The 14277-nt window shown below is 34.7% G+C and overlaps 2 protein-coding genes across 2 annotated transcripts; one reads left to right on the forward strand and one right to left on the reverse strand.

Annotated features, from left to right (window-relative positions):
• The first annotated feature begins 4700 nt into the window (after positions 1 to 4700).
• Positions 4701 to 5565, forward strand: LOC114191235. The gene is made up of 2 exons (XM_028080409.1): positions 4701 to 5327; positions 5494 to 5565. Exons 1-2 carry the CDS (start codon positions 4701 to 4703, stop codon positions 5563 to 5565), a joined length of 699 nt encoding a protein of 232 aa, XP_027936210.1.
• Positions 5566 to 11519: 5954 nt separating this feature from the next.
• Positions 11520 to 12239, reverse strand: LOC114191236 (uncharacterized mitochondrial protein AtMg00810-like). The gene has a single exon (XM_028080410.1). It carries the CDS (start codon positions 12237 to 12239, stop codon positions 11520 to 11522), a length of 720 nt encoding a protein of 239 aa, XP_027936211.1.
• Positions 12240 to 14277: the final 2038 nt, after the last annotated feature.

The following is a 14277-nucleotide window of genomic DNA, read 5'->3' on the forward strand; positions in this document are numbered from 1 at the left end:
AAATTTCATGAGAACCAAAACATTTATTAAATTTGCAAACATTAATGAAAAATTTAAAATTATTTTTTAAAAAATATAAAAGAAAAAAAAATAAATTAAAATATATTTTAAATGTTTGTTTACTTCAATTTTTAAAATTATAATGAATCTTTTTTTATACACTAATACAAGTTATAATACATTAGTTGATCAAAATGACGCAAAGAATAAATAATAAACATAATAATAAAATTTTAACATAGATCTTGTATCTTTTGAACTCCAATATATGTTGGATGGTGATAAAAAAATATTCATGACAATTACATTAAATTTTATATTGTACTAAATAAAATTATGTATACAATTATAGTGAAAAAATCAAAGTATGATTGTAATGAGTTAGAAAATAAAAAATAAATAGATAAAATATATCAAAATAGTATTCTACATGATGAAAATAAACAAAAAATAAAAATATTAAAAAATTAACAAATTTGTGTCTTATAAACAATTTGAAGACTATTGAAAAGAATCGCACAAAGAAAAACAAATGTATAATTAAAGGTATGATAAGATGAAAAATATTTTAGATATCTAAGAAAACGTTTTAAATATCAACACATATACTCAATGGTGGTTGATAAATAACAAAAATTGTTTTAATGAAACAAAAAAATTCTTCAAATGAAACAAAAATTAATAATATAATAAGTAATTTTTTTTATATTACCTAGTAAATGAAATGTTTATATTATTAAACACTTAAATTGAGAGTATTAAACATTCTCATGTGAAAGAAAAATATAAAAATAAAAATATTAAGTAACACACACACACACACACACACACACACACATATATATATATATATATATATATATATATATATATATATATATATATATATATATATATATATATATATATATATATATATGCTTTTTATTTGATATCAAAATGTAACATCCCATTTAATAGTCTTTTAAGCTACTAAATAAAATATCATATTATGATATAGCAAAGTAGATAGTCAGAAAAGCCATACAAGAGTTTAATACAGTCATCCTAAGTAACCTGTTTTAAACTTCCAACTACTCACAGAACCTATGTTAAGGGAAGATATAACATGTACATCCCAAAATGCTCTATTCTAAAAGCACGAACCAAAATGCAATATAAACACCAAAAGCCGCAGATCAGATCCGATCCAAGGGAGGAGTACCATCACCTGGATCCTTCTCTGCTCACACCAAGTCGTAGGTGGTCATTGCAAAAGAAGACATTCATAAGAAAAACAAGCCAGACAAGAAGGGTAAGCTAACCAAACATATATTAAGAGGTGAAGTCATGAATATAAGTAAATAAATAATTTCACACCCATCATAATTTAAATCAAGTCACCACTACAAGACACACAAGTACCCGACTATAACTCAATATTCGGATTATATAAGCACATTGGATCTCTTGGTAGCTTGCACCTGTGAAGGTTCCCAAACTCTGCAGAGTTTAGGCTCAAGGGGTTATCACCCAACCACTCCCAAGGTAAGTCCCTTTCGCATCTATGACTGATCGGGTCCATAGACTAGGACCTCATGCTACTTCTCACGACATAACCCATCACACTCTACATGAGTCTTAATGGATTATTGGAGCGTCAGGATGCCAACCAAATCTGAGTCCTTAAGTGCTTATACACACTAAGTACTTTTCCTAGGATTTCCCATGAAATCCTAGTTTAATCTCATCCCTTCACTAAGTGCTTATACATAACTCTACAGTGAAATTCACTTAAGCTAGAGTATCTCGCATAGGCTAGGGAGTAATCTCGCTTAGGCGGACTACTCTCGTTTGGGCGAGACCCCTTACAATAGGCAACTCGAAAACCTGAGTGAGTTCTCGCTCAGGCTAGGCTGGTTCGCTTAGACGAGAGGATCTCTCGCTCAAGCGACCCCAACTCGCCTAGGAGAGACCTCGCGCAGCAACAAAGGTAACTCTCTAATACTTTCGCTTAGGCCAGAGCTACTCGCCTGGGCGAAATTATCAGAATTTCCAAACTGTTCTTCACATGTACAATTACGAAATTCATGCCACATTCCAATTTCACACCACAAGTAGTTCCAAATGGCAATTAAGCAAAGAATCATACCATCCAAGCACACAAAGACTCTAATTACTCGAAAATTAAGTGAAGGTTAGCTTCCCTTACCTCTTTTGCTAAGATTTGAGCTTGGTGAGGTTTAAATTGGTACCAAGGAGGCAGAAATCTCAAATTAACCTAGAAGTTCATCACCAAGACATAGAGAAGAGGGAATCCCATAATTAAACCCAGAATTCAGAGACAAACAGATGGATTCTAGCTGTAATTGAACTAAAACAGAAATGGAACCTACTGAGGAGGAAGGGAGCTGAGAGATGAAGCACCAGAGGGTTCAGTTGAGTCTATTCTTCCAGAAGCTGGTCATAGAATGCAAGGAATTTGGTGAGGGAACTGACCAAATAGGAGAAGTTTAGAGGAGAATTTGAGAGCAGAGGGGGAGGGTGGAAATAGCTGTGTTTTTGGATTCTTACAGAGAGAGAAAAGAGAGATGGTTTAATTAAGGGGGTTTCACATTCTCCCCAACATCAAAAATTTTCGACCCAAAAATTGGGACTTACCTGTGAACATGTGGGGGTATGACTTTCTCATATCCTCTTCCAATTTCCAAGTAGAATCGCTTGTCCTCTTGTCCCATATGACTTGGACTAGACTGATAGACTTCCCTTTTAGTTGCCTCGTCTGAAAATCACCAAGACTAACAGGATGAACCTCCATCGAAAGATCTCCTCTAATCTGTAAATCTTCTACTTCCAGTACATGAGAGGGGTCAGGCACATACTTCCTGAGTTGTGAGACGTGAAACACAGAGTGAAGGTTAGCCAACTAAGGAGGTAGAGCGATCTCATTAACCACTGGTCCAATCTTCCTCGAGATCTAATATGGACCAATGAACTTAGGAGATAGCTTTCTCGAGCGAATAGCCCTCCCTACACCAGTAGTCGGGGTAATCCTCAAGAAAACATGGTCTCCAGCTGCAAACTCCAAAGGTCTCCTCCTTTGATCAGCATAGGATTTCTGTCTGCTCTGAGATGCCTTCATTCTTTCTTGTATCAGCTTGACCTTCTCGGTAGTCTGCCTTAACTACTACCAACTCCCCATCTTGGTACCAACACAAGGGGGTCCTGCACCTCCTGCCATAGAGAGCCTCGTAAGGTGCCATGCCAATACTTGCATGGAAGCTGTTATTATAGGTGAACTCTACCAAAGGCAGGACGTCGTCCCAGGCACCCAGATGATCGAGCACGCACATCCGCAAGAGATCCTCGAGAGACTGGATTGTTCTCTCGGACTAACCATCTGTCTAGGGGTGATAAGCTGAGCTCAAAGCCAATCTGCTGCCCAAAGCACTCTGCAATGTTTGCCAGAAGCGAGAGGTGAATATTTTAATGATTTAAACGATGATGGAGTTATGGCGGGGACAAGTATTATGGCGGGGATATGTATATCCTCATCTCTTCCCCATACCAATTGAAAAAATTGGAGATTTCTCATACCCATACCAATACTCAGTTAATGCAGGAGTTCTCCTTCAAAACAGGGACAGATTCGGGCAATACTCACATAGACGGGTTTATTTGTCATCTCTATTCATACAGAAGTTGCTCTCGTATGTACAAGACCAAATATGAGGTTAGTCAATTTATCATTCTTAAATTTTTAGCTATGTTAAAATTGAGTAGAATTTGTCACATTCTCCAAAAAGTTATTTTAATATTTGAATATTATATAATTTTTATTAGTGTACAAAAAATCATTAGAATTTAAAACTTGAAGCAAAACATTAATTTGAAATATTTTTTAATTTAAATATATATTTTATAAACTAAATATTTATAAATTTAATAATATTACGTTTTTTTCTAATATTTCATAAAAATTAATTAATGTTAAAATATTAAGAAAACGATACTATAATTATATACTCGTTAATCGGTGAGAATGACATGACAGAGATGAAGATATTCATTTCTGAGAATGAAATGATGAAAATAAAACAAAAATTTGATATTTATTGCGTTTGGATATAGATTCTGATAAATGTTTTGTCATAAAATAAATATGGAATAACGAAATATATGTCTAGTTAACATCTATTTAAAATATATAAAAAATATAAAAAATGAGGCTATTTTCATATGAAAAGATTCTTTTAACACATTAGATATTGAGAAAATCATATCATCCCTAATAAAATACTAACTTAACATACATACTTTTTGTGTGAGTAAATAAAATTCTAATATTCGTTAATAATAAAAAAAACTAATTCGAAAAGATCATATAAACATTCCAAAATGTTACGAAATGATTGTAGATGCGAAAAACAACTAGACGTTGTAAATATAAAGAGACAGAAACTATTACGCTGTCCAGTTAAATTTTGCACACTACTTTATTGATTGATTGATTTATTTGTTTGTTTTTGGTCATGCATACCGTTTCAGTTTCTTTCTTGAATAGTTAATAAGCAATGAAAGAAAACCTTGATTCAAGAACGCGTACCCCTCGATCCAAATTCCAAACTCACCATAAATATGAATTTCATTGTTTATGTATATAGCTGTCAAACATTTAGGTTAAGACGTGTAACACAGCATAACACCTTATCTATATGAGCATGGCATCTTCTTCCTCCAAATTGACTCTGAAATTGCTTATTGACTCAAAGCGTGAGAAGGTGCTGTTCGCAGAAGCATCAAAACCGGTTGTAGACTTTCTCTTTAACTTGCTATGTTTGCCCATTGGTACTGTCATAAGGATTCTGAGCAAGAATAAAATGGTTGGAAGCATAGCAAATCTGTATGAGAGTGTTGAAAATCTGGATCAAAGTTACATGCAACCACACCAACATAAGGATCTACTGTTGAAGCCAAGTGCCTCCGTTTCTTCACAAATCTCTGGTCTTCTTCCTTCAATCAATGGCACTTCTTCCAACAACGCCACGGATGTGTTATACAGGTGCCCAAATCACTATATTTACCTCACATCTAATAACACCGCTCGCTGTCCTGACCATTATTGTGGGCTTACTATGAACATTCAATTTGTTGGTCAAAAGGTTGCAAATGTTCAAAATTCTGCCGACAAGAGTGGTTTTGTGAGAGAGGTAGTAACTTACATGGTGATGGATGATTTAGTGATTCAGCCCATGTCAAGCATATCAAGCATTACTTTACTTAACAAATTCAACATCAAAGAGGTGGGTGCATTGCAAGTAAAGGTGGTCGAGTTAGACATGAACAAGGTATGTTATATATATGTTTATAAAATATGCAAACATTCTGAATCACTGCATATATAATATCTGAATATATACCTCTAACTATAATAGTTTTCATGAATAAATGTCTTCCTAACTATATACATATATAGCATGGTTCTTTAATATGCTTGCTTTGTATTTTGTACAGGGTGTCGATCTTCTAAAGGCTTCTCTGCAGTCGAAGACGGTTTTGACAGATATTTTTCTAAAGAAGAAATAGTATTTCGATATAGGGTTTCAAAAAGTTTAATTACTACTATTTTCTTTTAAATCAATAACCAGAGCATGAATTTAGTCTTCGACTATATAATTACAATATATTTATATTTATGATCCTAAAACAATTCTTTCTTTTTTTTTTAATTGTCAAATAAACGTAAGTATCCAATGATAAATTACCAATTCAATCTACATGAAGAAAAACACCTATAAGATACCCTTTTGTTATGTTATATACTTCAACAATAATTGTTTTTAGTGGGGTTATATTTGACGTTTTCGGAAGTTTTAACCCTCACCAATGGTTTTATCCGGGGTTTGCAATTCCTCTGAAAGAATCAGCGTGACTAATAGATTATCAGGAGTTTTGGAAAAACGCAACTTGCCTGGAGTTTCCGAAACTTCTGCTACTACTGCTTAGAATTTTCAAAACCCCACTACTACTTGGAATTTTCATAACTCCACCACTACTTAGGGTTTTCATAACCCCTGTTATTGCCTGGGTTACAAAACCCATGTTATTGCCTCGTTACTGTCTCTCCAATATTTTTTGCTCAATTAAGAAAATCGAGTTGGCCCAAATAAATTTTCCTCAAAACTCAAATGTAATCAAATAAAGACCAAAGATCGGCGGGAACAATACCACTCACACATTAAATAAATTCAGTGAAATTCATCTAAGACCAAAAATGGAAAAGAAACTAAAGTTATACGTACATGTGAATGAAAATTAATATTCAATTTTCCTTGTGTGAAAGATTTAGTTAGGTGTGTAACAATCACAATATTTCCAGTTTAGTAGACGAAGGAAAATAAGAAAAAATATATAAAATAATTAATTAGCTGTCAAAATATAAAAGTTATCAAAATATCTTTATTTCTAACTAAACTCACATGCACACATGACGTAACATCAAGTAATATAAATTCTAACGGAATTTATATAAATCTAGATTGTATTTTATCATTTTTCTTTACTTAAACCTCGAAAGTTAGTCTTTGTCTTCTTTGATTGAGAAAAAAGAATACATAAATAAAATAAGAAATCAAAAGAATTCACGGTCAATTCCAATATGAAGAAAAAATATTGTTTCGAAAGGATATTAATTGTTAAGATTCGAAGCAAAAATTATTCTTTTTAGAAATACACCAACGAACACTTTGAGTTATGACTATAATATTCAAATTTCGAAATCAAAAATTGTCTCATCTATAAAATTAAAAATTGAAATATTTTTAAAAAATCAGTTTTTTTTTAATATAACCCCCTCTACTGGTAATGTTGTTCATATTACAATGGCATGGGGTGCATCAAACCTCCCTCTAATTATGTTGCCCTCATAACTCACAAAAATGTTCAATCTAAAAGTTCCTAGATTTGCGTACAATATTATAATTTTACGTACAATATTATACCTTTAAATTATACTTTTGTACAAAATATAATATAGTAATTTTTTTAATATTTGAAGGGTGCATTTTCTATAATGCAAGTGCATAATTTTTTTTAAATTGAGTTTTAGATTTAGAGATGAACATTTCGCTAAAGGTAAAACTTAAGGTGTCCATCAATACTCTTGTGCAGAGAGACTTGAACAAAACTCAATAATTGAGAGAAAACATCCACATCCAATGGGTTTAATAAAAATGTTATGATGGGTGAGCACAAAGGAATGGAAGGTGGGAAGGTGCTCCAGTATCTATTACTGCCTCCTTAGTTTATCCCCTATAGTGAACTAACACGAGTAACTCCCGACGTCCCTCATGTCGATCCCGATGTTGGTGTTTGTCCCAACGTCTCTCCCGGTCCTCGTCTCCTGTTGTGTTGTCACAGAATGATCTAATCGTGACGAGGTGGAGCTTTCTATACCGACGTCATATATGTGGAAAAAGGGTACATAGGGCCTTGAAATGATCTTGTACTCCCTTGTACTTACGTACAACCTTGTACTTACGTACAAGGTAGAAAATGCAACTTGGTAAGCATAAATAAAATTAAGTATACTTCAAATGAAGTTATATAACTTTACGTACAATATTATAACTTTAAATTATACTTTTGTACAAAATATTATATAGTAATTTTTTTAATATTTGAAGGATGCATTTTCTATAATGCAAGTGCATAATTTTTTTAACATGAGTTTTAGATTGAGAGATGAACATTTCGTTAAAGGTAAAACTTAAGGTGTCCATCAATACTCTTAAACGGAGAGATTTGAACAAAACTTAATAATTGAGAGAAAACATCCACATCGAATGGGTTTAATAAAAATATTCTGATGGGTGAGGACAAAGGAATGGAAGGTGGGAAGGTGCGCAGTATGTGTTACTGCCCCCTTAGTTTATCCCCTACAATGAACTAACACAAGTAGCTCCCGACGTCCCTCATGTCGATCCCGGTGTCGGTGTCTGTCTCGGCGTCTCTCCCAGTCCTGGTCTCCTGATCCTCATCTCTTGATCCTCATCTCCTGGTCCTCGTCTCTTATTCTGTCGTCGCTGAATGATTTGATCGCGACGAGGTGGGACTTTCTATATCGACGCCGTATATGTGGAAAAAGGGTACATATCCCATACTGCCTTATACTTACGTACAAAGTAGAAAATCCAACTTGGTAAGCTTAAATAAAATTAAGTATACTTCAAATGAAGTTATATAAATTTACGTACAATATTATAACTTTACGTACAATATTATAACTTTAAATTATACTTTTGTACAAAATATTATATAGTAATATTTTTAATATTTGAACGGTGCATCTTCTATAATGCAAGTGTTTAATTTTTTTAACATGAGTTTTAGATTGAGAGATGAACATTTCGTTAAAAGTAAAACTTAAGGTGTCCATCAATACTCTTATGCCGAGAGACTTGAAAAAAACTCAATAATTGATAGAAAACATCCACATCAATGGGTTTAATAAAAATGTTATGATGGGTAAGCACAAAGGAATGGAAGGTTGGAAGGTGCCCCAGTATTTGTTACTGCCTCCTTAGTTTATCCCCTATAGTGAATTAACATGAGTAATTCTCGACGTCGCTCATGTCGATCCCCATGTCGGTGTTTGTCCCAGCGTCTCTCCCGATCCTCGTCTCCGATTCTATTGTCGCAGAATGATTTGATCTGACGAGGTGGGGCTCTCTATACTGATGCCATATATGTGGAAAAAGGGTACATAGGGCCTTGAAATGATACCGTACTCTCTTGTACTTACGTACAAGGTATAAAATGCAACTTGTTAAGCTTAAATAAAATTAAGTATACTTCAAAGGAAGTTATATAACTTTACGTACAATATTATAACTTTAAATTATACTTTTGTACAAAATATTATATAGTAATTTTTTTAATATTTGAAGGGTGCATTTTCTATAATGCAAGTGCATAATTTTTTAACATCAGTTTTAGATTGAGAGATGAACATTTCTTTAAAGGTAAAACTTAAGGTGTCCATCAATACTCTTGTACGGAGAGACTTGAAAAAAACTCAATAATTGAGAGAAAACATCCACATCGAATGGGTTTAATAAAAATGTTATGATGGGTGAGCACAAAGGAATGGAAGGTGGGAAAGTGCCCAGTATGTGTTACTGCCTTCTTAGTTTATCCCCTATAGTGAACTAACACGAGTAACTCCCAACGTCCCTCATGTCGATCCCTATGTCGGTGTTTGTCCCAACGTCTCTCCTGGTCCTCGTCTCTTGTTCTGTTGTCACAGAATGATTTGATCATGACGAGGTGGGGCTCTCTATACCAACGGCATTATTGTGGAAAAAGGGTACATAGGGCCTTGAAATGAGCGCGTACTCCCTTGTACTTATGTACAAGGTATAAAATGGAACTTGTTAAGCTTAAATAAAATTAAGTATACTTCAGATGAAATTATATAACTTTGCGTACAATATTATAAGTTTACGTACAATATTATAACTTTAAATTATATTTTTGTACAAAATATTATATAGTAAATTTTTTAATAATTGAAGGGTGCATTTTCTATACTGCAAGTGCATAATTTTTTTAACATGAGTTTTAGATTGAGAGATGAACATTCCGTTAAAGGTAAAACTTAAGGTGTCCATCAATACTCTTGCACGGAAAGATTTGAACAAAACTCAATAATTGAGAAAAAACATCCGCATCAAATGGGTTTAATAAAAATGTTATGATGGGTGAGGACAAAGGAATGGAAGGTGGGAAGGTGCCCAAATATGTATTACTGCCCCCTTAGTTTATCCCCTATAGTGAACTAACACAAGTAGCTCCCGATGTCCCTCATGTCGATCCTGGTGTCGGTATCTGTCCCGGCGTCTCTCCCGGTCCTCGTCTCCTGATCCTCCTCTCCTGGTCCTCGTCTCTTATTCCCTTGCCGCTGAATGATCTTATTGCGACGAGGTGGGGCTTTCTATACCGACGCCGTATATGTGGAAAAAGGGTACATATCCCGTACTCCCTTATACTTACGTACAAGGTAAAAAATGCAACTTGGTAAGCTTAAATAAAATTAAGTATACTTGAAATGAAGTTATATAACTTTACGTACAATATTATAAGTTTACGTACAATATTATAACTTGAAATTATACTTTTGTACAAAATATTATATAGTAATTTTTTTAATATTTGAAGGGTGCATTTTCTATAATTCAAGTGCTTAATTTTTTTAACAAGAGTTTTAGATTGAGAGATGTATATTTCATTAAAGGTAAAACTTAAGGTGTCCATCAATACTCTTGTGCAGAGAGACTTGAAAAAAACTCAATAATTGAGAGAAAACATCCACATCGAATGGGTTTAATAAAAATGTTATGATGGGTGAGCACAAAGGAATGGAAGGTGGGAAGGTGTCCCAGTATGTGTTACTGCCTCCTTAGTTTATCCCCTATAGTGAACTAACACGAGTAACTCCCGACCTCCCTCATGTCGATCCCCATGTCGGTGTTTGTCCCAGTGTCTCTCCTGGTCCTCGTCTCCTGTTCTATTGTCGCAGAATGATTTGATCGTGACGAGGTGGGGCTCTCTATACCGACGCGACATATGTGGGAAAAGGGTACATAGGACCATGAAATGATCTCGTACTCCCTTGTACTTACGTACAAGGTATAAAATGTAACTTGTTAAGCTTAAATAAAATTAAGTATACTTCAAAGGAAGTTATATAACTTTACGTACAATATTATAACTTTAAATTATACTTTTGTATAAAATATTATAGAGTAATTTTTTTAATATTTGAAGGGTGCATTTTCTATAATGCAAGTGCATAATTTTTTTAACATGAGTTTTAGATTGAGAGATGAACATTTCGTTAAAGGTAAAACTTAGTGTCCATCAATACTCTTGTACGGAGAGACTTGAAAAAAACTCAATAATTGAGAGAAAACTATAGAAGTACCACAAATACTCCTTTCATTATATCCGCGAGAGAGAAGATAGTGGCCATGGGTGAGAGCGCGAAAAGATAGGGAATGGAAGAGAAGATGGTGGGTGACGAAAGAGAAAGTGGATCTGCAGCGAGATGCAAATCCAGTGCTCGTGAGAGAAGCAAGAGTAAGGTAAGCAAAGCTTTCTATTACTGTTTTTTGTATTTGTTACATTGAAGGGAAAAACCCAAGCGGGTTTTTATAGAAAAGGGAAAAGGGGTTTTTTACAAAGGAAACCCTAGATTACTGATTAAATCAGTAATCAACTATAGAAAAGGGAAAACGAGAAACCCTAAGGGGGTTTAGGGTTTCAATATCCTCCCCTCAAGCTGGATGGTGGATTCTCAACATCCCAAGCTTGTGAACGTTAAATTTGAAGTTGGTACGGTGAAGAGCTTTCGTAAAAATGTCGGCAAGCTGGTCACTGGAGCTGATAGGGAGAAGGCGGAAGAGGTTGTTCTGAAGGCGCTCGCGAATCACATGACAGTCAATGTCAATGTGTTTCGTTCGTTTGTGGAATGAGGGATTCTAAGCAATATGTCTGGCGGCCTGATTATCACAGTAGAGCACTGGAGGCGGATCAAGCTGAATGTAGAGGTCATGAAGAATATAGCTAATCCATTGAATCTCACAAGAGGTAGTTACGAGAGCCCTGTACTCGGATTCAGAAGATGATCGAGAAACAATGCTCTGTTTCTTGGATTTCCATGAGATGAGGGACTCTCCAAGGAAGACACAGTAACCAGTGATACTGTGTCTCGTTTCAGGGCATGTGGCCCAATCAAAATCACTGAAGCCTTTAATTTGTAGATTAGTGTCTTTAGGAAAAAACAATCCTCGACCAGGATCGGCCTTGATGTATCTCAGGATATGTTGGGCAGCTTGGTGGTGGTAAGCAGTGGGTGCTTGCACAAATTGACTAAGAAGATGGACATAGTAGTTGATGTCAGGTCTAGAGTTGGTGAGATAGAGTAGTTTCCCTATAAATCGCCTGTAGGAATCAACATTGTAGGAGGTATTGTTGATGGCAAAAAGAGGTTTAGTGTCACTCATGAGGGGGGTTTGGCAGGGTTTGCTGTTAGTCATTCCAGTTTCATTTAGTATGTCCAGGGCATACTTTCTTTGGCACATATGGATCCCTTTCTTGGTCCTTGAAATTTCAAAACCCAAAAAATATTTTAGTTTCCCCAAGTCCTTGATTCTGAAGGTCTGATGTAGAGTACTTTTGGTGTTATTGATAATCTCCATAGAATTCCCTGCTAGAATAATGTCATCTACATACACAAGCAAAGCAGTGAAAGTGCTAGAAGTTTTATGTATAAAAAGAGAGTAGTCAGAATTAGATTGAGCAAAACCAAGGTTTAAGAGGAAAGAGGAGAGTTTAGCAAACCACTGACGGCTGGCCTATTTGAGGCCATATAGAGACTTAGTTAGACGACAAACTTGTCCTTGTTTGGGAAGTTTCAGCTCTAGTGGAGGTGTCATGTAGACTTCTTCATTCAAATCTCCATGTAAAAAGGCGTTATCAACATCAAGTTGATATATGCACCAGTCCTTAGCAGCTGCTAAGGCTAGAATAATCCTTACAGTTGTGAGTTTAGCCACAAGAGAGAAAGTATCAAAGTAGTCTATTCCCTCTTGTTGGGAATATCCCTTCGTAACCAATCTAGCTTTATGCCTTTCAATACTCCCATCAGAATTATACTTGGTTTTGAAAACCCATTTGCAACCTATGGGCTTCTTTCCATTTGGGAGATTGGTGAGATACCAGGTTTTGTTGTTTTCTAGAGCTTGTATTTCCCTGTTCATAGCATCCCTCCATTCTTTAGTTTTGCTAGCTTCAGTATATGATTGTGGTTCATGGTTGGCAGTGATGGTGAGAGTGTAGTGAAGATGCTCCTTTGATAAACCATCATAAGAAACAACAGAATCAATAGGATAAATAGTTTTATAGTTGGCCTTAATTTGATTAGTAGGTTTAAGCTGACAGGAGTTATTGATAGTTAAGGAACCATTAACCTGGTAGTCCTTTAGATAGTGAGGAAGCTTTCTGTCTCTTCTGGATCTTCTCAAATCCTGAATGTTGTCTTCTGTGTCACTCTGTTCATATGCCGCATTGTCTTGGTTGTCCTGATCTTGGGCAGGTTGGTTCATAATCTATTCAGGTTCAATCTGCTGTAAATTGGAGCTGTCAGTTGTCCTGTCTTCTTCATCATCGTAGTACTGTCATTTTCTTGAATTTCTCCTGTAGAATTATCAAGAGCAATATGGTCCTCCCTGATATTGATATGAGAGTCATTCAAGAAACTAAAATCCTGATTTATGTGATTATTTTCCTCAACAATTGTGGTTTCCGTAGAGCTGCAGGGAAAAATGGTTTCATAGAACAAGGCATTTCTACTTATAAAAATTTCTCTAGATTTTAAGTCAAGCAGGATGTATCCCTTTATTCTATTTTTGAACCCAATAAAAACACATTTTCTTGCCCTAAGATCAAGTTTATTTCTATTTATACCAGGGGTAGAGGCAAAACTTAAACATCCAAAGGTTTTCAAATCAAGATAAGTAGGAGATTTTGAATACAGCATTTCATAGGGGGATTTATTTTTCAAAACAGCAGATGGTATTCTGTTTATTATATGAACAACATGATTAACAGCATAAGACCAATAGCATTTAGGTATATTAGACTGGAAAAGCAAGCTTCTAGTAACATTTAAAATATGTTGATGTTTTCTTTCAACAACAGAGTTCTGCTGAGGAGTATGAACACAACTCCTTTGGTGAATAATACCATATTTATTATAAAGATCATCATACTCAAATTCAGGACCATTGTCAGATCTGATAGTCTTAATATCCTTCTTAAACTGATTTTTAATGTAGATGACAAAATTTAACAGAAGGTTTCTGGTTTCTCCCTTACAATGCATGAGAAAAACCCAAGTATGTCTAGATAAGTCATCTACAACAATAAGAAAATATTTATGCCCATGTATGGAAGGAATAGAGATAGGACCCCATATATCAACATGAATCAAGTCAAAACAATTATCAGAAGTAGTAGTACTATGAGGAAAAGGCAATCTATGTTGCTTTGAATAATGACATATGTCACATATGTTTTTACAAGAATCATGAACATAAGGAAAAGCTCTACAAATTTGTCTTAGAACATTATTACATGGGTGTCCAAGTTTGTAATGCCATACATTTATGTCTTTCTTAGTGTAATTCATAGTAGTATTAAAAAAAATGATCTTATGAAGTAGAGGTGTTTTCATCA

The sequence above is a fragment of the Vigna unguiculata genome, chromosome 7 (genome assembly GCF_004118075.2).
Source record: "Vigna unguiculata cultivar IT97K-499-35 chromosome 7, ASM411807v1, whole genome shotgun sequence".
Classification (NCBI taxonomy): Eukaryota; Viridiplantae; Streptophyta; class Magnoliopsida; order Fabales; family Fabaceae; genus Vigna; species Vigna unguiculata.

Coding starts and splice junctions, on each gene's coding strand:
- LOC114191235 (XM_028080409.1), top strand. CDS start 4,701: ATGGCATCTTCTTCCTCCAAATTGACTCTGAAATTGCTTATTGACTCA. Junction 5,328..5,493: donor TCGAGTTAGACATGAACAAG/GTATGTTATATA, acceptor TATTTTGTACAG/GGTGTCGATCTTCTAAAGGC.
- LOC114191236 (XM_028080410.1), bottom strand. CDS start 12,239: ATGGAGATTATCAATAACACCAAAAGTACTCTACATCAGACCTTCAGA.